The sequence below is a fragment of the Nerophis lumbriciformis genome, linkage group LG21, assembly GCF_033978685.3.
Source record: "Nerophis lumbriciformis linkage group LG21, RoL_Nlum_v2.1, whole genome shotgun sequence".
Classification (NCBI taxonomy): Eukaryota; Metazoa; Chordata; class Actinopteri; order Syngnathiformes; family Syngnathidae; genus Nerophis; species Nerophis lumbriciformis.
In genome coordinates, this window is record NC_084568.2 from 12,744,341 (window position 1) to 12,772,103 (window position 27,763).

Below are 27,763 nucleotides of genomic sequence, written 5' to 3' on the forward strand. Positions count from 1 at the left end.
TTCGCTGCCCCGCGGAGGAAGTGGACGGCCAAGATTCGGCACGCCGGGGTGGCAAAATCAAACCTTTCCGGCGTTTCCTGGGCGGGGCTAGTAGTACCGCATGCGCAGGGATTGGTCATTAGATACAACGGAGCATTGAGCTGTGATTGGACGCGAGTGCGGCTGCTAGCTGTCAGTCCCGCTGAAGCCCCGCCCCCGCGTTCAGACCGCAGACTGCTTGTGGACCGGGAGCCAACAAACCTTGGCGGATTCCGGCAGATATCGATCAGCGATCGGTGATTGATTAGTCCTCTTGGACTTTTGGGGATGTCCCGCTTGTTGGAGGGAAAGAAGGCGGACAAGATGAAAGACATGAACGCAAAGGTGAGCTCACCGCGAACAAGAAAGAAAAAAATACTGCACGCGCGCTTCCTCCTTGCCAGGATCATTGATTATCAATGATCGATTGTTGTACAATCGATTAGACAGTTTTAATTGACGTCGTTCTCACTTTGCGCTTCTCCTCGTCGGTTCCGCTTTTTCTTCTCCCTTTTTTTTTTTTTTTTTTTTAAGCGCGGACACATCTGGACCGCTTCTTCCGTTATCGAACGTTACTTTGAGCATTTTTTAAAGCTTGTATCGACCACCGATCGGGGGATCGATCGGTAGGTTTTGTCACAGTGAGCGCAGTCGGTGCGCGTGCGCGTAGAACCAACTTAGCGGAAACGTTAACGGGTTTTTTTTTTCTTCCCCCTTTATGTTGAACGTTTAAGAAAAAAAAAACAACAACAAACCTTCACGTTTTTTCACGCCGGTACGCGCGTGCGTGCGCGTGTGTGTGTGTGAGCGCTCGTGCGCGTGTGTGCGCGCGTTTTGACTTTGTAGCCGCACAAGTCGTTTGCGTGCGCGTGGATGAGCGTGTCCGTTAAGCAGCGTGGCCGCTTTGTCCTGCAGGAGGAAACGAGTGGGGGAGGGGAGACGGTGTGTGTGTGCGCGTGCGCGCGTTTCCAACCAGGAAGTTGTCAGCTGTATTGGGAATTGTAACCTTTGACCTTTGAACATGAACTTAAATAAGAATTAGAATTTTGGATTTCCGTAACTAGAATATGAGAGTAACCAAATTAAAAGTAACAGGAGTGAGTTTTTTGCGTATAACTAGCAAATACGTGAAATATAGCCACGGCTTTGCATTTATGCTAATATCATGTTAACACTAAGCACACTACAGTAATTCAAAAATGTTATTTTTAAAAAATTTTTTTAATTAGGTAACATGACTGAAAGTAACAGGAGTGAATTTTTAGCATTGTGTTAGCAAATACATGAAATATGGCCGCGACTTAGTTTTTTATGCTGACATCATGTTAACACTAAGCACATTACAGTGATTCAAAAATGTTATTCCTACTATTTTTAAGAAATTAGGTAACATGACTGAAAGAAACAGGAGTGAGTTTTTAGCACTGTGTTAGCAAATACATTAAATATTGCTGCGACATAGCGTTTATGCTAATATCATGTTAACACTAAGCATATTACAGGGATTATTTAAAAAAAAAAATTAATATATATTTTTTAAATTAGGTAACATGACTGAAAGTAACAGGAGTGAGTGTTTAGCATTGTGTCAGGAAATACATTAAATATTGCTGCAACATAGCATTAATGCTAATATCATGTTAACACTAAGCACATTACAGTGCTTAAATGTTTATTTTGTTTGTTTGTTTTTTAAATGAGGTAGCATGACTGAAAGTAACAGGAGTGAGTGTTTAGCATTGTGTTAGGAAATACATTAAATATTGCTGCAACATAGCATTAATGCTAATATCATGTTAACACTAAGCACATTACAGTGCTTAAATGTTTTTTGTTTGTTTGTTTTTTAAATGAGGTAACATGACTGAAAGTAACAGGAGTGAGTGTTTAGCATTGTGTTAGCAAATACATGAAATATAGGCGCAACAAAGCCTTTATGCTAATAAAGTGATTCAAAAATGTTATTTTTCAAATATTTTTTAAAATTAGGTAACATGACTGAAAGTAACAGGAGTGAGTGTTTAGCATTGTGTTAGCAAATAAATGAAATATTGCTGCGACATAGCATTAATGCTAATATCATGTTAACACTAAGCACATTACAGTGATTTTAAAAAATTAAAAAATTTAAATTAGGTAACATGACTGAAAGTAACAGGAGTGAGTGTTTAGCGTTGTATTAGCAAACACATGACATATAGCTGCGAAATAGCATTTATGCTAATATCATGTTAACACTACGCACATTACAGTAATTCAAAAATGTTATTTTTAATAAAAAAAATGTAATTAGGTAACATGACTGAAAGTAACAGGAGTGATTTTTTAGTATCGAGTTAGCAAATACATGAAATATAGCCGCCACATAGCATTTATGCTAATATCATGTTAACACTAAAGCACATTAAAGTGATTGAAAAATGTTATTTAAAATATATGTTTTGAAATTAGGTATCATGAAAGTAACAGGAGTGAGTGTTTAGCATTGCGTTAGCAAATACATAAAATATAGCCGCGACATTAAAAATGTAGATAGCAGAAGGGAGTCTTTAGCGTAAAAATAGCAAATACCTCAAATGTACTCACCTAACATGTATGTAGCATGTTAACACTTAAGCATGTTACAGTGATACCAAATAAACTATTTAAAAGATAAAACATTTAGTAACAGGAGTGAATTTTTAGCATATTATTAGTATGCCATTTACGTTAACACATGTTGACACTTAGGCATGTTACAGTGATCCAAAAAAAAACGATTTTATAGGTTAAAATGTAGTAACAGGAGTGAGTTTTAGTGTGGTATTATCAAATACATAATACCATAATAACGTAATACAAAAAAATATTTGAAAGATTAAAATGTAGTAACAGGACTGAAAGTAACAGGAGTGCGTTTGTAGCATATTAATAGTAAACACATGAAATGACACTCAGCACATTACAGTAATTGTACAAAGAAAAAATTACAAAAAATAATGTCGGTAACAGGACTGCGATAAGATTAAAATCCCAGTAGTAGTTTAAAAATGATGCATATATAAAAAAAAATGAACGTAATTTTGTTCTTGGCGACCTGCAGAGGATGTGAATGGTGCAACTTCCTGTGGGTCTTGACTTAAGGAATATTTCACATTTTTTTCACAATGTCTCAGGGTAAAACATGTGTTGAGTGAAACCCAGCAAGGCCACTAAAGTGTACAATAAAACGATATAAAGTTAAAATGTAAAAATATAACATTCATGAAGATTTATGATTATATTTCATGGTTACGTCTAAATTTAGAAAGCAGAGACGAATGTTTTTGTTTGTAGTCTTTAAGGCAGTTATTAAATATTATTAATTGTTAATAATAATAATTATGATGAAATATTATTATCTATTATCAGCGTTATTACATGTTATTAAACGTTATTATTAAACGTTAATATTATTATTTATTATTATTTGTTGTTATTATTGTTAAATATTATTATCATCATTGTTATTGTTATTATTTTTAAATATTGTTAAATATTACTATTACTATTATTAAATATAATTTTTATTATAATTATTGTTTAATATTACTACTCTTAGTATTAAATATTATTATAATTGTTAAATATTATTACATATTATTATTCAACTTTAATATTATTATTTATTATTATTTGTTCTTATTATTGTTAAATATTATAATTATCATTGTTATTATCATATTTTTTTAATATTATTTTTGTTAAATATTAATATTACAATTATTAAATAGTATTATAATTATTGTTATTGTTTAATATTACTACTATTGTTAATACATATTATTATCATTGATAAATATTATTATTACTATATAATATTATTAAACATTGATATTATTATTATTATTTATTGTTATTATTGATAAATATGATTATTATCATTGTTATTATTATTTTTAAAATATTATTATTGTTAAATATTACTATTACTATTATTAAATATTATCATTATTAAACATTAATATAATTACTTATTATTATTTATTGTTATTATTGTTAATATGATATATATGATTATTATCATTGTTATTATTATTTTAAAATATTATTATTGTTAAATATTACTATAATTAAATATTATTATTATTATTATTGTTTAATATTACTACTATTATTATTAAATATTATTATCATTGTTAGATATTATTATTACTATTTATTATTAGTAGTAAATATGCAGTCACTTCCATGCTCTGAATATTTAAATGTATATTCTAAAAAAATACTTTAATTTTATCCAGCATTTTTTTATTACTTTTTTTTAGTGGAATGTTTTCTTAAATTTCCCAAAATCAATAGTGTTCTTGCTGCGCTACAGTGGCGATGTGACACTTTTGTCTGGTGAAAAAGTTCTTGGTAGTCTTCTGACTGGTGTCAGCTGACGACTTTGCAGAAATGAGAAGGCAGCCACTGTACTTTGTCGTACTAGTACTGAGTACTACAAAACAACTATTGTACGGACACACACCGGATACTGCCTCTTTATATCCTATCCAGCTCTTCCTTGGCCATACTGATAACAAGCTCCCCTCAAACTAATGTCATGTGACTTGTGATGTCATAACCAGGTTATGTTGTTTTCCTGCTATACATCTCACTAATTAACACAAACTAAGACAAATACTGAAAAGACATATTTGTTTTCAAATGTGTCTTTTCAACCAAAACATTAAAAAAAAGATCAGGTTTTATGGGACATGTTTTTGTTTTGGAGACATTCACAAACAAGAATGACAATAAAGTAATGAAACAGAATATTAATAGTTTGTTTGGAATACTGTAATAATAATAATGATGATTGCAGATTGTTTGTAATAATAGTAATAATAATATTAATTGGTGATTGTGGTAGAAATGTATTATTTTGTAAAATAATTGTTCATTGTAATATTAAACATTATAATTGTTGACTGCATTTATATAAATATTAATAATTGTTGATTGTAGTAATAACAATGGTATTTAATAATTGTTGATCGTTGTAGTAATAATAATGGTAATAACTGTAATAACATAAATAATAATTGTTGATTGTAGTAATAATAAAAGTATTATTTCTTTAATAAAATATTGATCATTGTTGATGGTGTTTATATAAATATTAATAGTTATTGATTGCAATAATAATGGTATTTAATAATTGTTGATTATAATAATATTAATAATGGAAATAATTGTAGTACTAATAATAATGATTGTTGATTATAATAATGTTTATAATTTTAGAAATAAAAATAATTACTATTATTTTTGATTGTGTAAATAAAAATATTAATATTTGTTTAATCACATATTTGTAATTGTTGATTGTGTTCATGGAAGTATTAATAATTGTTTATTGCAACAATAACAATGATATGTAATCATTGTTTATTGTAATAATAATGGTATTCAATAATTGCTCATTATAATAATAATAATAATGGTAATAATAATAATAATGGTAATAATTGTCATATTAATAATAATAATAATTGTTGATTGTGTAAATAAAATATTAATATTTGTTATTTGTTTAATGAAATAATTGTAATTGTTGATTTTCTTTATGTAAGTATTACTAATTGTTTATTGTATTAATAACAATGGTATTTAATCATTATTTATTGTAAAAAAAAAAAAAAGTTATAATCGTAGAAATAAAAATAAGAATTTTTGATTGTTTAAATACAAATAAAAATATTTGTTATTTGTTGACCGTGTTTGTATAAATAATATTAATTGTTCATTGTAATAACAACAATGGTATTTAATAATTGTTGATTGTAATAATAATAATTGTAGTAAAAATAATTATTGTTGATTGTGTAAAACAATGATTAATATTTGTTTAATAAAATATTGATAATTGTTGATTGTCTTTATATAAATATTAATACATGTTGATTGTAGTAATAATAATTATGGTAATAATTGTAATAATAAAAAATAGTAAATACAAATAATAATATTTGTTATTTGTTCAATAAAATATTGATAATCATTGATTGTGTTAATACAACTATTAATACTTGTAGATTGTACTAATAATGATAATTATTGTTGATTGTAATAATTAAAATATTAATTGTGATTTTGTTAATAAATATAATAATTGTGCATGAAGTATGTATGTAATGTAGTATTAATAAAATCTGTTAATAGTGTTAATTAAATATTGATACTTGTTGATTGTAGTAATAATTATAATAATTATTGATTGTGTTTCAACAATAATGTAGATTTTGTTAATAATAATGATTATTCATTGTGTTAATAAATGTGTTGTTATTTTTTTCTTGTGATAATAGTAATTGTTATTATCAGTAATACAAATAATTGTTGATTGTGTTCGAAAAATATTGACATTTGTTTTTTGTAATAATAAATATTGATAATTGAGGATTTTGTTGATTTAAAATATTACTTGTAGATTGTAGTAATATTTGAAAATAATTGTTAATTGTAATAATACTTTTTGATTGTGATGATGAAAAATAATAATTGTTGTTAATGAAAAATAACTGTTAACATAGTATTTATGTAATTTAGTAATAATTATCATTATTTGTGTTATTAAAAATATTAATAATTGTTGATTGCGTTTTAATAATAATGTTATTTGGTTTAATAATAATTGATAATTGGGTTATAAAAGTTGTGTTATTAATAACAATTGGTAATTGTAATAATACAAATAATAATTGTTGATTGTGTTGATTGAAAATATTTGATATTTGTAATAATAAAATATTTACAATTGTTATTTTTGTTGAGAAAAATAGTCTTACTTTTAGATTGTAGTAATAATGATGAGAATTGTTCATTGCAATAATAAAAATATTTTTTGATTAAAAAAAATATTGATATTTGTTATTTGTAACAATGAAATATTGATGATTGTGGATTTTTTAATTCAAATATTATTACTTGTAGATTACAGTCATAATGAAATGAATTGTTAATTGTAATAATTAAAATAATTAAATAATGAAAAAAATAATTGTTGTGTTAATGAAAAATAAGTGTTAATTTAGTAATGTAATAATTATTATAATTGTTATTCACGTTAATAATAATGATAATTAATAACTAAGGTATTAAAGATGCTAATTCTTTTTCTTGCAATAACAATTGTTAATTGCGTTACTAATAATAATTGGTGATTGTAATAATCATTTTGTTGATAAAAATATTTGTTATTTGTAATAATAAAATATTGACAGTTGTTGATCAAAAATAGCGTTACTTTTAGATTGTAATAATAATGATAATTGCTAATTGCAATAATACATATATTTATTTTTTGTGTCAATAGAAATATGAATCATTGTTGATTGTAGTAAAAATGATCATTGTGTTAATAAAATATTAATAATCATTGATTGTAGCAATAAATATAATAATTGTTGATTGCCCTAATACATTTTTTATTTGAGTTGATAACTAACTGTTATTAACTGTTAATAACTGAAGTCATTTGGCATTCGTAGCAGCCGGTGACCCAGGAGCGGGGCCCCGACATCTGCGGCCCCTTCCCAAGGTTTTCTTCTTTTCCCATTTTGGGCTTTTGAGTTTTTCCTTGCCCGGATGTGGGTTCAGATCTTGTGCAGCCCTTCGAGCCACTTGTGATCAAATCAACGTTGATTCATAATAAAAAACACAAATACATTTTCATTATGACAATAATTCTTGATTGCAATAAATAAATGTGTGTTAATAAACACAATCATTGTTGATTGTAGTACAAATGATCATTGTTAATTGTGTTAATACATTGTTGATTGTAGTAATAATTGTTGATTGTGTTAATAATTATGAAAAAAATATAAAAACAACACATTTTAACTGTGATAATTGCAATAGTAAAACTATTTGATTGTGTTAATAAAATACTATAACTTGTTGATTGTAATAATAATGACGGTAGTGTAAATAATTGCGACTAATTTAATAATTGTTAGAACAAGGAGAAGGAGCGTCAGAAGGAGCGAGAGAAGGAGGCTCGTTCCAGCAAAGGTCATCTCTTCACTTCGCTCACTGTCTCGTCCACCACCTTGTGTTCCTCCTGTAACAGAAGCATCACCGCCAAGGAGGCGCTCAGCTGCCCTGGTAACACACACGCACTCGCACACACACACACACATACATATTCTCATATTTGTTACCTTCTTGAGACGTCCAAAAAAGGCCTACCTCTTTAGGACCACCCTTTCTAGATATATAAAGATTTGTATTTACAACATTAATAATATATACATACTATGCAAATATAAAAAAGCTTGTTGTGAAAAATTAGTTGGAATTTCACAAGAAAAACTTAGAATTTTGGCAGTACTATAATAAAATTTGTAATTTTACTCAACGCAAGTCAAAATTTTACGAGAAAAACTGTGCCATATTATGATAAAAGTTGGACTTTAACAGACACAATTTTACAAGAAAAAGCTTAAAATTCTGGCAATTGTATGAAAAGTTGTAAATTTACTCGACAAAGTCTAAATTTTATAAGAAAACTGAAACATTTTGGCAATATTACAATGATAATCGGAATTTTATTTGGCAAAGTTATGACAAAAGTCATAATTTGTCACAAAAAATGTCACAATTTTACAAGAACAACAAAAAAGTAGGCAATACTGTGATACACGTCAGAATTTTATATGACAAATTTCACCATTTTGCAGTAAAAAGTAATAATTTTACATTAAAAGTAATAATTTTACAAGAAAATATTGCAATATTACAGAAACAGAAAGAATATGAGAAATTGTTCCCAATTTTATTAGAAAAAAGTCGACATATTGTGAAAAAAAGACTGCTTTTAGTAAATTGTTGTATTTTTTGTTTGCAATTGATTTTTAATCTTCATTATTTACTTCAAGTTATTACAGCATGTCTCTTTATACATATTTATTTATTTGTATTAATTTTGGCCAAAGGGGGCGCATTTCAATTTCTTACACACACTTGTTATTACATATGTTGGCCAGAGGGGGAGCACTTCAAATTTTTACACACACTTGTTATTTCATATGTTGACCAGAGGGGGAGCACTTTTAAAAGCGACACACAGTCAATTTGAAAAATCCCTCCTTTTTGGGACCACCCTAATTTTGATAGATTCCACCACCAGGGGGAGCAGATGACACATTCTCTATTAGATGCAATGGTTTTCTGTATTGGGACCATGATTTATGTCCTAACTTGTTCACCGCTCCTCATATGGAAGGTACTTTTCCTTGTTGATGTCTCAAGAAGGGTAGACATACAAAACACACACACACACACACACACAAACACGCGCGTGATCAGTGGAGTGATTTGCCGTGTGATTGACTGTGATTTGCTGTGTCAGCATGTAACGTCACCATCCACAACCGCTGCAGGGACAGTCTGGCCAGCTGTGCCAAGATGAAGCAGAAGGTATGTGATTCACGCTCAAAAAAATCATATTTTGCTTGCACGTGCAAAATACAAGTACAACATTTAAAGGGGAACTGCACTTTTTGGAGGGGAATTTTGTCCGTCATTCACAAGCCTTATGTACAAAAAAAACCAAGCTTTTCCTTTTTTTAAGCATTCTAAATCATAAATAAATGTTAGCAAAAGTCAGCTAAGAATGGAGTCAATGGAAGTTCCTCTATTCCGCCTGTAAAGCGCTCTAAAAAAACCTCCATCAAGGTTTTATATACACGCTGTAAGTATATATGTAATGTAGTAACATTCATAATAACATGTAATATGTACATATTTTGATCATTTTAATATATATTTCCTTTCGACAACAACAACACTACTAATTATGGCAGGCTTCATGCCAAACAATAAAAAAATAAAATAATCACTTACTGTACAACGTCTGCTCTCACTGGGATGTTTATATCTTCCCGTTTAGATGAATAATTAATCATAATATTGTCTTTTCGTGTCTTTCTCGCCTTCTCCGGGTCTATAAAGTTGACCAACTTGTGGGTTTATGTCCACAACCTTTTACTATCCAGGTGAGAGGCATGATTTATAATCTAGAATTAACTTTCACCAACAAAGAAGTGATGCAGCAGCTCAATATGCCAATACAGCAGCACAAGCTAGTTAGCTCTATAAAAATAGTTTGTCTGCATTAGCGCTTATAGTAACAATATCGCTAATACTTGGTTAATATTCATGTCACTCGATGTAAATGGAGTAGTTGCTTTTTGGATGATTTTTTAGAGGGCTTTATGGGCGGAACAGTGTACTCTAATAGCTGCATTGTTAGCTGACTTTTGCCAGCATGAATTTACTAGTTAGAATGCAAAAAAAAAAGAACAACACGTGTGTTCTTATCCTGCAAGTATTGTGAATGATAGGCAACATTCCCCCCCAAAAAATGCAGTTCCCCTTTAAAAAAAGGACAAAATAAATGACTGATTATTTATTGATGTGGTTTTATGTAATTAGTCATCTTGTCTTTTGTTAATTGATTTTCTGTATTTATAATTTAGTTCATGAAATGTGTTTTGCACATCCAGACCACAATAGTGCAAATTAATATAATGCATATTTACACTAATAAAAATACAGAATAGTAACATTAATAATGTCTTATTAACACTAATGTCATAACACTAATGATACAGTGTAGGTCATATTACTAACAATATATATGTACCGGTATACATTTTATTAGCAGTAATGTTATGTTAACAATAACAATTTCATATTAACACTGATAATGTCATATTAACACTAATAATGTCTTACTAACACTATTAATGTAATAATAACACTAATGATATAGTATAGGTCATATTACTAACAATGTATATGTATACGTTTTATAAGCAGTAATATTATATTGGCACTAATAATGTCATATTAACACTAATAATGTCATAATAACACTAATAATGTCTTATTAACACTATTAATGTAACAATAACACTAATGATATAGTGTAAGTCATATTACTAACAATATATATGCATATGTTTTATTAGCAGTAATGTTATACTAACACTAATAATGTTATATTAGCACTAATAATGTCAAATTAACACTAATAATGTTATATTAGCACTAATAATGTCAAATTAACACTAATAATATCTTATTAACACTAATAATGTCATAATAACACTAATGATACAGTGTAGGTCCTATTACTAACAATATATATGTATATGTTTAATTAGCAGTAATGTTCATACTAACACCAATAATGTTATATTAGCACCAATAATGCCATATTAACACTAATAATGTCATAATAACACTAATGATTCAGTGTAGGTTATATTACTAACAATATATATGTACACGTTTTATTAGCAGTAATGTTATATTAACACAAATAATTTTATATTAATAATAATGTCAAATCACCACTAATGATACAGTGTAGGTCATATTACTAACAATATATATGTATACATTTTATTAGCAATAATGTTATGTTAACAATAATAGTGTCTTATTAACTCTAATAGTGTCTTATTAACACTAATAATGTCATATTAACACTATTAATGCCATATTAACATTAATAATGCCATATTACCACTAATGATACAGTGTAGGTCATATTAGTAACATTATACTGTATATGTATTCGTTTTATTAGCAGTAATGTTATGTTAACACTAATAATGTCTTATTAACACTAATAATGTTTTATTAACAATAATAATGTTATATTAACACTATTAATGCCATATTAACATTAATAATGCCAAATTACCACTAATGATACAGTGTAGGTCATATTAGTAACATTATATATGTATACGTTTTATTAGCAGTAATGTTATGTTAACACTAATAATGTCTTATTAACAGTAAAAATGTTTTATTAACAATAATAATGTTATATTAACACTGTTAATGCCATATTAACACTATTAATGCCATATTAACACTAATAATGTCATATTATCACTAATAATTGCTTATTAACACTAATAATGTCATATTAACACTAATACTGTCTTATTAATACTAATAATGTTTTATTAACAATAATGTTACATTAACACTATTAATGCCATATTAACACTAATAATGTCATAACACTAATGATACAGTGTAGGTCATATTACTAACAATATATATGTATACGTTTTATTAGAAGTGATGTTATATTAACTCTAATAATGTTATATAAGCACTAATAATGCCATATTAACAATAATAATACAGTATATTTCATATTACTAACAATATATATGTATACGTTTCATTAACAGCAATGTTATATGAATGTGTGTGTGTGTGTGTATCCTAGCAACAGAAGCTGGCGATGGCGAGGAACAGTTCTGCTCTTCAGAACGTTGCGCTGCGGAACAAAAGTGAGTAAACGGATCGGAAGACGTAGTTTGGATCCAAGCTGTGGTTGTCATGACAACGTTGTGGTCCCTCAGCACCGACGGTGAAGGAGCGTCCCAGCTCGGCCATCTACCCCTCAGACAGTCTTCGCCAGTCTCTGCTGGGATCACGCCGCGTTCGCTCGGGTCTCTCGCTCGCCAAGAGCGTCTCCACCAATAACCTCGCCAAGTGAGTGTGAAAACACACTGATTGGTCCTCACGACACTTCCTGTCCTTCTGCATGATTGGTCCTCACGACACTTCCTGTCCTTCTGCATGATTGGTCCTCACGACACTTCATGTCCTTCTGCATGATTGGTCCTCACAACACTTCCTGTCTTTCTGAATGATTGGTCCTCACAACACTTCCTGTCCTTCTGCATGATTGGTCCTCACAACACTTCCTGTCCTTCTGCATGATTGGTCCTCACAACACTTCCTGTCCTTCTGCATGATTGGTCCCAACAACACTTCCTGTCCTTCTGCATGATTGGTCCTCACCACACTTCCTGTCCTTCTGCATGATTGGTCCTTACCACACTTCCTGTCCTTCTGCATGATTGGTCCTCACAACACTTCCTGTCTTTCTGAATGATTGGTCCTAACAACACTTCCTGTCCTTCTGCATGATTGGTCCTCACCACACTTCCTGTCCTTCTGCATGATTGGTCCTTACCACACTTCCTGTTCTTCTGCATGATTGGTCCTCACAACACTTCCTGTCTTTCTGAATGATTGGGCCTCACAACACTTCCTGTCCTCATGATTGGGCCTCACAACACTTCCTGTCCTCATGATTGGTCCTCACAACACTTCCTGTCCTCATGACTGGTCCCCACCACACTTCCTGTCCTTCTGCATGATTGGTCCTAACAACACTTCCTGTCCTTCTGCATGATTGGTCCTCACCACACTTCCTGTCTTTCTGAATGATTGGTCCTCACAACACTTCCTGTCCTTCTGCATGATTGGTCCTCACAACACTTCCTGTCCTTCTGAATGATTGGTCCTCACAACACTTCCTGTCCTTCTGCATGATTGGTCCCAACAACACTTCCTGTCCTTCTGCATGATTGGTCCTCACAACACTTCCTGTCTTTCTGAATGATTGGGCCTCACAACACTTCCTGTCCTCACGATTGGTCCTCACAACACTTCCTGTCCTCATGACTGGTCCCCACCACACTTCCTGTCCTTCTGCATGATTGGTCCTCACAACACTTCCTGTCCTTCTGCATGATTGGTCCTTACCACACTTCCTGTCTTTCTGAATGATTGGTCCTCACAACACTTCCTGTCCTTCTGCATGATTGGTCCTCACAACACTTCATGTCCTTCTGAATGATTGGTCCTCACAACACTTCCTGTCCTTCTGCATAATTGGTCCTTACCACACTTCCTGTCCTTCTGCATGATTGGTCCTTACCACACTTCCTGTCTTTCTGAATGATTGGGCCTCACAACGATTCCTGTCCTCATGACTGGTCCCCACCACACTTCCTGTCCGTCTGCATGATTGGTCCTCACAACACTTCCTATTCTCATGATTGGTCCTCACAACACTTCCTGTTCTCATGATTGATCCTAACAACACTTCCTGTCCTTCTGCACGCAGGGCGAGTGAGGACTCTGTGGGTCTCCGGAGGATTTTGTCTCATTCAACCGAGTCTCTGAACTTCAGGAGCAGGACTTTGTCCATGGAGTCTCTCACTGACGACGGTATGTTCCTTTTTTTTTAACTTCCATACTTTTGTGACATACTCTTCTTTATGTTGTTCTTGCTCGTCTTCTCTGTGTTCTCAGTCTACTCATGCTGTTCGCTATGTTCTATTTGTTTTCCCATGGTCTTCTCATGGTCTTCTAGTAGTCTTTTAATGGTGTTCTAGTTGTCTTTTCATAGTCTTCTAATGGTGTTCTCATAGTTTTCAAATGCTGTTCTCATAGTCTTCTTATTGTCTTCTCATGCTGTTTTCATCGCCTTCTCATGATATTCTCATAGTCTTCTCATTGTTCTCATCGTCTTCTCGCGATTTGAACATGCTCTTCTCATGGACTCCTTATTGGGTTTTCATAGTTGTCTCATGGTGTTCCTATGCTGTTCTCATAGTCTTTTCATGCTTTTCTTCATGTGTTCCCATAGTCTTCTCATGTTCTTCAAAAGGTATTTTCATTATCTTCTTATTGTGTTCTCATGGTCTCCCAATGGTCTTCTCATAATATTTTCATTGTCTTCTCAATAGGGTTCTCATGGTGTTTGCATAGTCTTCTAAAGGCCTTCTGGTTGTGTTCTCATTTTCTTCTCATGGTGTTTGCATAGTCTTCTAAAGGCCTTCTGGTTGTGTTCTAATTTTCTTCTCATTGTTTTCTCATGGTCTTCTCATAATCTTCGCTTTGTGTTCTCATGGTCTTCTAAAGGTCTTCTCATAATCTTTTCATTGTCTTCTCAATGGGGTTCTCATAGTTTTCTCATGGTCTTCTTACAATATTTCCATTGTGTTCACTTGATCTTCTTATAGTGTTTTTCATAGTCTTCAAAAGGTCTTCTCATAGTGGTTTTATGGTATTCTCTTAACCCTTTCATTGTGTTCTCATAGTCGTCAAAGGGTCTTCTCATAATCTTCTAATATTTGTCGCATGCTGTTCTCATTGTGTTATTATGGTCTTCAAAATGTATTCTCATAATCATTTCATAGTCTTCTCATAATCTTATTATGGTGTTCTCATAGTCTTCTAAAGGCCTTTTCATGGTGTTCTCATAGTTTTCTCATGGTCTTCTGAATGGTGTTCTCATTTTCTTCTAATGGTGTTCTAATGGTCTTATAATCTTTCCATTGTGTTCTCTTGGTCTTCTTATAACCTTTCCATTGTTTTCTCATAGTCTTCTCATGCTGTTCTCATTGTGTTTTTATGGTATTCTCATAACCTTTTCATTGTGTTCTCAGTCTTCAAAGGGTCTTCTCATAATCTTCTAATGCTGTTCTCATTGTGTTATTATGGTCTTCAAAATGTCTTCTCAATCTTTTCATTGTGTTCTCATAGTCTTCAAATAACCCTATGATTGCATTCTCATAGTCTTCTAAAGGCCTTCTCATGGTGTTCTAATAGTTTTCTCATAATAATCTTTTCTTTGTGTCCTCAGTCTTCTCATGGTGTTTTCATAGTCTTTACAAGGTCTTTTCATAGTGTTCTCATAGTCTTCAAAGGGTCTTCCCATAGTTTTCTTATGGTCTTCTCACGCTGTTCCATGGTCTGTTGTAGGAGAGTGGTTTTGGAGTCCCCTGCTGGAGCAGCTGCAGGTGGAGGGTCGCAGTGTCCAGGCTGACAGTTGGAGTCTGGTGGTGGAACCCAAGTTCCTGCAGACGCTCCACAAAGACGTCATGAAGCAACAGGACGTCATTTACGGTAACACGCACACCACTTTTCAACACAACCTCCATCTTGAATGACATCATCGCTTGTGTGCAGAGTTGATCCAGACCGAGTTTCACCACGTGCGGACGTTACGGATCATGGAGGGCGTGTACAGGCGGGGGATGCTGGAGGAGGTGATGCTGGAGGCGGGCGTGGTCCACACCATCTTCCCCTGTCTGGACCAGCTGCTGGAGCTACACTCCGCCTTCCTGGCGCAGCTTCTGGACATGAGGAAGCGCGGCGAGGTGGAGGGAAGCTCCACCAACTTCATCGTGCCCAACATAGGAGAGCTGCTGCTTGCACAGGTGAGGACACACACACGTGCAAAAACACACAAACATGGGTGATGATGTCAGGTAATCGAGTGAAATGTTTGGTTAGGTGTGTGTGTGTGTACAGGAAGTAGTTAAGACAAAACAAAGGAGGTTTATGTGTGTACAGGAAGTAGTTGATAAGACACAACAAAGGTGTGTGTGTGTACAAGAAGTAGTCCACAAGAAAAAACAAAGTTGTGTGTGTACAGGAAGTAGTTGATAAGACAAAACAAAGGTGTGTGTGTACAGGAAGTAGTTTACAAGACAAAATAAATGTGTGTGTTTGTGTGTGTACAGAAAGTAGTTTACAAGACAAAAAAAGTTGTGTGTTTGTATGTACAGGAAGTAGTTTACAAGACAAAATAAATGTGTGTTTGTGTGTGTACAGGAAGTAGTTGACAAAACAAAGGTGTGTATGTGTTTGTGTGTACAGGAAGTAGTTTACAAGACAAAATAAATGTGTGTGTGTTTGTGTGTGTACAGGAAGTACTTTACAAGACAAAAAAAGTTTTGTGTTTGTATGTACAGAAAGTAGTTTACAAGACAAAATAAATGTGTGTTTGTGTGTACAGGAAGTAGTTGACAAAACAAAGGTGTGTTTGTGTGTACAGGAAGTAGTTTACAAGACAAAATAAAGTTGTGTGTTTGTATGTACAGGAAGTAGTTTACAAAACAAAAGAAAGTTGTGTGTTTGTATGTACAGGAAGTAGTTTGCAAGACAAAATAAAGTTGTGTGTTTGTGTGTGTACAGGAAGTAATTTACAAGACAAAAGAAAGTTGTGTGTTTGTATGTACAGGAAGTAGTTTGCAAGACAAAACAAAGGTGTGTGTGTGTGTTTACAGGAAGTAGGTTACAATACAAAAGAAAGTTGTGTGTGTGCAGGAGGTATTTCACAAGGTAAAACAACATTGTGTGTACAGAAAGTAGTTTCCAAAACAAAGGTGTGTATGTGTTTGTGTGTACAGGAAATAGTTTACAAAATAGTGTTTGGGTGTACAGGAAGTAGTTCACAAGATAAAACAAAGTTGTGTGTTTGTGTCCGTGTACAGGAAGTAGTTTACAAAACAAAGGTGTGTGTGTGTACAGGAAGTAGTTTACAAGACAAAAGAAAGATGTGTGTTTGTGTGTGTGTACAGGAAGTAATTTACAAGACAAATGAAAGTTGTGTGTGTGTACAGGAAGTTGTTTGCGAAACAAAATAAAGTTGTGTGTTTGTTTGTACAGGAAGTAGTTTGTAAGACAAAAGAAAGTTGTGTGTACAGGAAGTAGTTTGCGAGACAAAAGAAAGTTGTGTGTTTGTGTGTACAGGAAGTAGTTTGCGAGACAAAAGAAAGTTGTGTGTTTGTATGTGCACAGGAAGTAGTTTAAAAGAAAGTTGTGTGTAGTTCTCAGGTCAGTGTGCAGCAGACATGAAGAAGGTCTATTCGGAGTTCTGCAGTCGTCATCCCAAAGCGGTGAAGCTCTACAAAGAAGTTCTGCTGCGGGACAGAAGGCTGCAGCAGTTCATCAGGGTAAGTCTGGTCTTTGTCAAAAGTTGTTTGCTGGTTTGAGTTGTTGGCATAGGAAGACCCTGAGTTTCCTTAAAAAGTCCAGTGCTGGTTCTTGAAGGTTCTCCACTGACATTCCCCTTCTTGCTCAGCGTGCCTGTCGGGGTCCTCTGCTGCGTCGCCATGGCGTCCAGGAGTGCATCCTGCTGGTCACCCAGAGGATCACCAAATATCCCGTTCTTCTTCAGCGGCTCCTGGACAACACCAAAGGTACGCCAGGAGTTGGCCTCGGAGGTTCAAACTGAAGTGCTGAAGAACTGATGTGACCGCGTCGCCTCCCTCAGGCAATCAAGAGGAGGCGCAAACGCTGAGCCAAGCTCTACTCCTCCTCAAGGACCTCATCAGCTCGGTGGATCGGGAGGTTCTGGAGCTGGATCGGACCAGGAGGCTGCAGGAGATCCAAGCCCGCCTGGACCACCGGTCTCAGGCCGAGGTCCGGGGCGGAGGCGTGTTCCGTGGAGGAGAGCTGCAGCGAAGGAGGCTTCTCCATGATGGAATGCTGCTCTGGAAGGTCCAGGGCTCCAGGATGAAAGGTAGAGGAGGAGCATGTAGGCGAGGCTTGGCGAGTCACATGACCTGACCTGTGGGTGTGTCCAGATGTTCGGGTGCTGTTGATGTCGGACATCTTGGTTTTCCTTCAAGACAAAGACCAAAAGTTCACGTTTGCGTCCTTCGTAAGTTCACACCTGAGCGTCCACCACGACATAAGAAATGTCCAACGTGTGTGTGTCTCTGTGTGACATTATCACCTGTCTGCATGTGTGTGTGACATCATTGCCTGTGTCTGTGTGTGTGTGTGAGACATTATCACCTGTCTGCATGTGTGTGTGACATCATTGCCTGTGTCTGTGTGTGAGACGTTATCACCTGTCTGCGTGTCTGTGTGTGTGAGACATCATCACCTGTGTGCGTGTGTGTAATACCTCATCACCTGTGTGTGATTGCATGTGTGTTGAGAGACATCACCTGTTTGTGTGTGTGAGGCATTACCTGTTTACGTGTGTGTACGTGAGACATCATCACCCGAGTTTGTGTGTGTTTACGTGAGACATCATCACCAGTGTGTGTGTGAGAGACATCATCGCCTGTATTTGTGAGACATCACCTGAGTGTGTGTGACATCATCACCTGTGTGTGTGTGTGTTAGACATCATCACCTGTGCTTGTATGTACATGAGACATCATCACCTGTGTCTGTGTGTGTGTGAGACATCATCGCTTGTGTTTGTGAGACATCACTTGCGTGTATGTGCGTGAGACATCACCTGTGCTTGTGTGTACGTGAGACATCATCGCCTGTTTGTGAGACATCACCTGCGTGTGCGACATCACCTGTGTGTGTGTGTGTGTGAGACATCATCGCCTATGTTTGTGTGTGTTTACGTGAGCCATCATCACCTGTGTATGAGACATCATCGCTTGTGTTTGTGATATCACCTGTGTGTGTGTGACATCATCCCCTGTGTGCGTGTGTGTGCGTGAGACATCATCACCTGTGTGTGTGTGAGACATCATCGCCTGTGTTTGTGAGCCATCACCTGCGTGTGTGTGTGACATCATCACCTGTGATTGGGTGTACATGAGAGATCATCACCTGTGTGTGAGACATCATCGCCTGTGGTTGTGTGTACGTGAGACATCATCACCTGTGTGTGAGACATCATCGCCTGTGTTTGTGTATTTGAGAAATCACATGTGTGTGTGAGACATCATCGCCTGTGTTTGTGTGTGTGAGACATCATCGCCTATGTTTGTGAGACATCACCTACAGTACATGTGTGAGACATCGCCTGTCAGCATATGTCTGTGTATGTGAGACATCACCTGTGTGTGAGACCTCATCGCTTGTGTTTGTGAGACATCACCTGCGTGTGTGTGTGTGTGTGACATCACCTGTGTGCGTGAGACATCATCGCCTGGGCTTGTGTGTACGTGAGACATCATCACCTGTGTGTGAGACATCATCGCCTGTGTTTGTGTGACATCACCTACAGTACGTGTGTGTGACATGTGTGTGAGACATCATTGCCTGTGTTTGTGTGTGTGTATGTGAGACATCACATGTCTGTGTTTGTGTGTGAGACATCGCCTGTGTTTGTGAGACATCACCTACGTGTGTGTGACATCGTCACCTGTGTGCATGTGTGTGAGAGAGACATCATCGCCTGTGTTTGTGTGTGTGTATGTGAGACATCACATATCTGTGTTTGTGTGTGAGACATCGCCTGTATTTGTGAGACATCACCTACGTGTGTATGACACCGTCACCTGTGTACATGTGTGTGAGACCTCATCGCCTGTGTTTGTGTGTGTGTATGTGAGACATCACATGTCTGTGTTTCTGTGTGAGACATCGCCTGTGTTTGTGAGACATCACCTACGTGTGTGTGACATTGTCACCTGTGTGCATGTGTGAGAGACATCATCGCCTGTGTTTGTGTGTGTGTATGTGAGACATCACATGTCTGTGTTTGTGTGTGAGACATCGCCTGTGTTTGTGAGACATCACCTACGTGTGTGTGACATCGTCACCTGTGTGCATGTGTGTGAGACATTATCGCCTGTCTGCATGTGTGTGTGTACGTGAGACATCACCTGTGTGCGTGAGATATAATCGCCTGTGTTTGTGTGTGTGTGTGCGACATCACCACCTGTATACGTGTGTGTGCGACATCACCACCTGTGTGCGTGTGTGTGAGACATCACCACCTGTGTGCATGTGTGTGAGACATCAACGCCTGTGTGTGTGTGCGTGTTTCAGGACAAGTCTCCTGTGGTGTCTCTGAACAAGCTGATCGTCAGAGATATAGCCAATCAGGAGCGAGGGATGTACCTGATCAGTGACTCCACCCCCCCGGAAATGTACGAGCTCCACGCTTCCTCCAAAGACGACCGCCGCACGTGGATGACCAGAATCCAGCAGGCCACACTCAGGTGTGGACCGTCTTAGTACCTCCTCCAAGTACTGCATGCTGAGTAGTAATACTACATTCTGAGTAGTAATACTACATGCTGAGTAGTAATACTATATACTGAGTAGTAATAATACGTGTGCTACTTGTGTGTGAGCAGTTGTCCGTCCAGAGAAGACTTCCCTCTGATCGAAACCGAGGACAAAGCTCTCCTGCGACGTCTGAAAGGTAGGACACGCCTCCTTGGTCTGATGTGGTCTCACGTGGTCTCACCTGGTCCTCGCCTTGACCCGCACGTGTCCTCCAGCCGACATCCTGCAGAAGGACCGTGAGGTGCTGGAGCTCCTGCAGGAGCGCGTCACTCTGTTCGCCGAGCTGGCGGAGGCGACAGGAAGAGGCGGGGCAGGAGACGGCGGCACGTCCTCGCGTCCCTCCAACCGGAACCTGTTTCGGACGGACGCCGCTCACGCTCCTCCCTCCGAGCCGCTGCTCACCGCCGCTATTTCCGAAGGTGCTTGTTTTTCCCACACGCCTTGAAGATCACGATTTTATGTCTCACTTTTTGTCTTCAGTGGACAAACTGAGCCACCTGTTGGCCGGGTCCAGCATCACCAAAGCGCCGGTCGCTAACGGCAACCAAGAGCTAAGCAGTGAGTGGCCGCCATCTTGAAAAAACAACATACGTATCATCAATAAATCAAACATTTGTGTCAGACGGCGAAACATCGTCACTCAACGGTTCTGTGGACCTAAACATCAACTCTTCTAAGGTAAGTTTGCTTGGAATATTATACATAAGTCACAAAATATTTATACCAATATATTTCATTAAAAATATATATTGCAGGGCGTCACACATAAATATTACACAACTATAATATATATAATAATATATTGTTTTTGATGTATTACTTTTTATATGTTTATAGTGTATGTATGTTTAGTATTTTTAGATAATTCATGATTAATTTTAATGATCATATATTATAAATACGTTTTTAAAGATTTTCTTAGGATGTTATGTTTATTTTATTTTAAATTAAACATATTGATATATTTTATTAATATTATCTTTTATTGATATATATTAATATATTATTTTTATCTATTACTTCTGATATGTTTATATTGTACATGTTTATTATTTTTTAAACCGTTTACGATTAATTTTAATTATTACATATAACTACATTTTTAAATATGTTTTAAAGATGTAATATGTTTAAAAATGCATATTTTATTTTAAATTAAACTTAATATTTTTGTATCCATTTTATCTCTATAATATTTCAATTATGTAAATTAATATATTATTTTTAATGTATTACTTTTGAAATGTTTATTATGTATATATGTGTATTATTGTTTTTATTATGTTTATTATTATTCATTTATTTTGTATTATTATTTTAAATAGTTCATGATTAATTTTAATTATATATTATACATATGTTGAAAATATGTTTTAGGATGTAATATGTTTATAAAATACATATTCTCTTTTAATGCTTATTGTATGAATGCCTTCTAGCATTCTTACATTGTACTGTATATATACAGTATATTTTTATGTTATATATTTATGTTTATATATTTTTTATTTTATCAAACTGTCCATGCATTTAAAGTGCACATCAAAATGCAGCTTCACCACTTCCGTCATAATTTTTGCACTAAAGAAACTTCTCTATGACTTTAGCCCCAGTATTTTTCTGTTTGTTTGATATTGTCATTACTGCCACGAGTGGTGGAAAAGTGTATTACAACTGAGTACCGCTATGGCCCATACGCACCAAAGCTGAGAAAAACATGTTTTTAGTGGCCCTTAAGAGGGCACTCGCAGCCCACTGTTATAGATGACTATGTATATTAATATTAATTATTAGTTAAAGCATTTCAGCTTTTTCTCATTACATTCTGATTTCTTGCTTACATTTTTATTGTTGTTTTTTCCCCATTAGTAATAACACAAATTGAAACACATAATTGGATTTACTCAATTTCTCATAGAAAAATGACTTCCAATGTTCTGTATGCTTTTGTTAAACAGATTACTAACAAATACTAAAGTACTATAACACATTCAATAGTTATAAACCCCCCCCACAAATAAATCAGTAAAAATACAGATACAATGGAATTAGTGTATTATTAATAGAATAATTAAAAATATATATTATATACATTATTCTAAACATAAAAATATACTGTAAAAAGCAATAAATTAAAGATGATATAAATAGAATATATCAAAAATAAAACATTTAGTTTAAAATAAAATACGTTTTTTATAATCATACTACATCCTAAAAAAGTTTTAAAACGTATTTATCGATATATAATCATTTAATAATAAACATATATACAATGTAAACATATAAAAAGTAATACCTTAAAAATAATATTAATTTATATCATACTAATTACAATTGTATAACTGCATAATCTACTGTATCACAAATTCTGCCTGTACAAAAATATTAATGTTCAGTTACACATTTAACAGTGTTTATTGTTTTTGTTGTTTTATTTATTTATTATTTATTCAAAAAGTTTTGTGGACCCTGGGCCGCACTTTACACACTCCTGTTGTAGGATAACCAGACAGAGTACGAAAACCGTGGCAAAATCTTTGACTAAATATATTATTATTAATTAATCGTTTGAAAATGTTGGCTTTTTGTCACTACATTCTGATTTTTTGCATTTTCACTTTTGCAGTTTTTGTTTCCGACAATATTTTGCGGGCTCGGCCTGCCGACAAAGTTTTGTGTTCCCTGTGCCGCAGTTTTGTAGGATTACCAGACAGATTACGGAAATCGTAGCAAAATCTTAGCCGACACTTTGTGTTATAGGTGACTAAATATACTGTATTATTATCAATTAATTGTTTGAAAATGTCGTTTTTTTTCTCACTACATTCTGATTTTTTGCATTTTAACTTTTGCGGTTTCTGTTTCCGACAATAATTTGCGGGCTCGGCCTGCCGACAAAGTTTTGTGGCTCATGGGCCGCACATTCTGATTTTTTGCATTTTAACTTTTGCGGTTTCTGTTTCCGACAATAATTTGCGGGCTCGGCCTGCCGACAAAGTTTTGTGGCTCATGGGCCGCACTTTGGACACCCCTGTTGTAGGATAACCAGACAAAGTACGAAAACTGTGGCAAAATATTAGCCGATCATAAGAAAAGTGAGGTGCACAAAAAGCGATGTACATGTTTTCAATGGATGGTCGACATTATTGTTTTTGTGTAATTATTTGTACACGCGCCGTGTGTTTTACGACAGCCAACATTTTGTGTTTTTGCAGGACTCAAACGGAAACCAGGTTCAGGAGAGGACACTAAAAGAGGTAAAAACCTGCGATGCGAGCACGTGACAGCCCGAGCTAACACTGTGTTTCCACAGGAAGTGTGTCAGCGTCTGGTCAGTCTGAGCACGCAACTTCACGCCCTGCAGGTAATACCGTAAGAACGCCATCCCGTCACAGTTGGGCTCCTTTCATCTGACTTGTCGACTCCGCCTCTCAGGCGGCGGTGATCCGTCAGGACTCCACGCTGGAGCTGTTTGTCCGGGCGAGCCCGGCCGCGGGCTCGACCACAGGCCCGACCACCGGACCCCGTCTTTGTCGCTCCGTGTCGCGGGACACGGGGCTGGACGGCGGCGGCGAAGTGGCGCGCTTGATGCAGCAGGTGGAGCTTCTACAGGAAGAAGTGACGCGGCTGCGTCTCAAGGAGGAAGCACCCCCGAAGGAGGAAGCGGAGCCGGGCAACAGGAGGAGGAGCAACGGCTGTGACGTCGTCAAAGGGGAACAGGTGTGCGGACCAAATGTTTCATGGCGGGATCTTTGTGAGCCAAGGGCCACTTGAATAGGTACACTTACCATGTCCGCCCAATGACGTCATTTGAAAATGTCTTGATTGCGCAGCTGAGGAGGAGGCGGGGCAGCAGAGAGCAGGAGCCACACCCCCTCGCCCCATTGGCCACTCATGACCCGGTCGACCAATTAGACGGCCTTCAGGAAGCAGACGGTGAAGATGTGGTGAAGATCTCTCCTCGCGCTGACAGTCCCAGAGGTCAGCTGACGACCACATAGAAATAGAAATATAATATATAAATATACACGTTTGATATTTTCATTATTAATCTCACCTTTTTCTATCCTGGATATTTAAACCTAACACGTTTCCAACTTACAAAAATTCCTGGCTTCCCGTAACGTAAAAATGTTACTACTTCCACATTTCTTGCTAATCAGCCAAATACTAGCATGCTAACGTTAGCAAAGTATTTTGTTACTTGAAGCATGTTTAGGGGGAACTGCACTTTTTTTTCAATTTTCCCCATCCTTTATGTAAGACAAGCACACACGTTTTTATTTTTCATGCATTTCAAACCATAAATAAACACTAGCAAGAGTCAGCTAACAATGGAGTCAATAGCAGACGCTCTATTTCGCCTATAAAGCGCTCTAAAAAAACCTCAGTCAAGGTTTTATATACACGCTGTAAGTATATATGTAATGTAGTAACATTCATAATAACATGAAATGTTTATTTTATTAAATGTATTTAATATAATATTTATTATAAAACATTTCAAAGGAATACACTTTAGAGTCAAATATGCTAGCTGATAGCATGCTAGCTATTCTAGCTCACTTTACAGGGTTAAATCTTTGACTTGACGCCTGCTAACTGTCAAGTCAAGTAACAAAATATTTTGCTAACGTTAGCATGCAAGATTTTTAACAAATTTAATAAGTATACACTTTACAGTCAAATATGCTAACTGTTAACATGCTAGCTTTAATTTTGCTCAATTTTCCCGGTCAAATATTTGACTTGACATGCTAACTGTCAAGTCAAGTAACAAAATACTTTACTAACAGTAGCATGCAAGATTTTCAACAAGTTTTGAAGGTATACACATTAGAGTCAAATATGCTAACTGTTAACATCCTAACATTAGCTTGTTAGCATGTTAGCTTTACTTTAGCTCATTGTGCAGTCTTATATTTAAGGTTGGAGCTACGCTATGTAGCCAGCATGTTAGCTCTTGACAATAATAATAATATAATCGATTATGACTTGTTCACCTTTATATATGGTAACAATGCGTGTTGTCTACGTTTAGACCTGCAGGACATTCCGGAAGAAAGCGAGTGCGGAGCAGATCCCAGTTAATGTCTCACTGTGACGTCACCGTGATGTCACCGCTGTCCTGATGTCATTTCCTGCTTCGGAAAAAAAGGGGTCTGCGACTTCAAACAGGAAGTGTGTCACCGGAGTGGGCGGAGCTAACGACTGGGTCCAAACGCCACTAAACAGAGATTTTGGACAGGTGACTACATGACCCACAACGCGGACACTACTTATTTATTTAGTCAGTGTGGTTTGTAGGAAGTACATTTCGTGCATGAAGTCCACGAAACGGTGGTGCTGATTAATTCATAGAATAGCGGAAAGAAAGTAACGCTAACGAGGACACAGAAGGCGGGAGATGGTTCACGTCCTCTTCAAGAACCGCATGGACGAGTCACATGACGCCACTTGAAGGCAAAATGTCTCTTTAAGTGTCGTCTTCATCAAGCTGGAACCTTTTTTTGTTTTGTTTGTTTTTTTTGTTCTCAGGAGAAATGTGTACATGTTTTTTAAGTCTTGATAAAAGTTCACCGAACTGCTGCATGCTGCCTCGAACTACTTTTCACGCCTTAAAGGGACACGCGTGTCTTTGACACGGTGACTTGCGATACCTGGTATTGGCGATACCGGTCCGATACGTTGTGCAAATATATACCGAACGTGTCTGCTGAAATTTAAAACCTTGTGTATTTTCAAATATCTATGAAATTTAAAACCTTGTGTATTTTCAAATATCTATCTAAAAAAAAAAAATCTTAAAAATGTAAGAAAATTTTTTTTTTTTTTAAATTGGAATGTAATGAGAAAATGCTGACTTTTCTTTTAAACAATTGTCTATTTTTTTTTCGACATATACAGTCCAGAAATACAATTAAACACATTTAAAATGTTATTTTTTTTCTCCCCAAAACAAGTAACCCACAAAATTATATATAAAATTAAAAAAAAAACATAAAAATGCTCACATTTTTAAGCTAATTATAATATTAGTCATCTATAATAAAGTTTTGTCTTTAGACATAAATAATATCTGTTTTTAGCATTTTAAAAGAAATATCAAAACGCCCCCCCATACCTGACTTTTCAGTCAAGCTATATTATTATTTTTGTGCACCCCTAATAATATTATACCTACCTATAACACAAAAGTTTGTATTCAAACATATGTAATATCTGTGTTTATCATTTTTCCAAAAAAAAAGAAGTCAAAATGTCGACATTGACTTTTGAGTATGCGGAAAAAGTGGTGGAAAAAGTTTTTGGACACACCTGATCTGAAATATTAGAAGCTCTTGAAATAAAGATAAAGTAAAAATAGTCAGTTAATTAAAAAAAATAATACTAACTTACGAATGAATTTGAAAAATCACAACAACAATAATAAACACTGTTTATTGTGTAAGTGAACATGAATGTTTTAAACAGACTTTTTGACACAATAGGTTATGTAGTTACACAATCACATTATTTTTATTATTATTATCATTTTAAATTATATTCTCAAGGGGGGGGAACAACAGGAAAATATTTAATAAAGAGTAAACAATCGAAATGTAAGGAGAAAAAGCAGAAATGTTTGAATCATTTAGAATAATATACTTAGTCAACTATTTTACAAAGCTGACACAAAGTGTGTCTTTAAATATGTTTATATATGTTTTAACAATTGTATTAAAAATAAAAAATATATCAAAATGGCCCCTCTGTACTCAGACTTTTTCAGTATGCGGCCCTTGTTGGACACAACTGTTATATACAATCAAAAGTATAAAATTGTCCATAAACAAAATTGTTAGCATTTGACAATAATAATGTTGAATAGCGGAAACGTTTACATTAACTGTGGCCAAATTAAGCACTATAATGTAATAATATTTAATAACAATCCAAGGTGACTAACTTAATTATCATATACATCAAAAATCAAATTGACTCTCATTCTCTATTAGCAAATATGGAACATGTTGAAGTGCAGTTTTTTCCCCAGTTGGAAAATCTGGGTTGGGTGGTTTGTTTTGTTGTCCATTTTGTTGCCAATTGCAATTGTATGACATTTGTAATGCTTCTGGAC

The 27,763-nt window shown here is 35.0% G+C and overlaps 1 protein-coding gene across 1 annotated transcript; it reads left to right on the forward strand.

Annotated features, from left to right (window-relative positions):
• The first annotated feature begins 181 nt into the window (after positions 1–181).
• On the forward strand, positions 182–26,233 carry LOC133621120 (rho guanine nucleotide exchange factor 2-like). Its single transcript, XM_061982992.1, has 22 exons — positions 182–363; positions 7,983–8,130; positions 9,377–9,444; positions 12,284–12,347; positions 12,420–12,552; positions 13,979–14,082; positions 15,622–15,765; positions 15,829–16,079; positions 17,475–17,600; positions 17,729–17,846; positions 17,921–18,169; positions 18,234–18,310; positions 20,398–20,570; positions 20,709–20,776; positions 20,856–21,059; positions 21,121–21,198; positions 21,263–21,318; positions 23,859–23,900; positions 23,957–24,007; positions 24,079–24,363; positions 24,477–24,624; positions 25,685–26,233. The coding sequence occupies exons 1-22, from the start codon at positions 307–309 to the stop codon at positions 25,732–25,734; spliced, it is 2,694 nt and encodes an 897-aa protein (XP_061838976.1). The 5' UTR covers positions 182–306; the 3' UTR covers positions 25,735–26,233.
• The last annotated feature ends 1,530 nt before the right edge of the window (positions 26,234–27,763 follow it).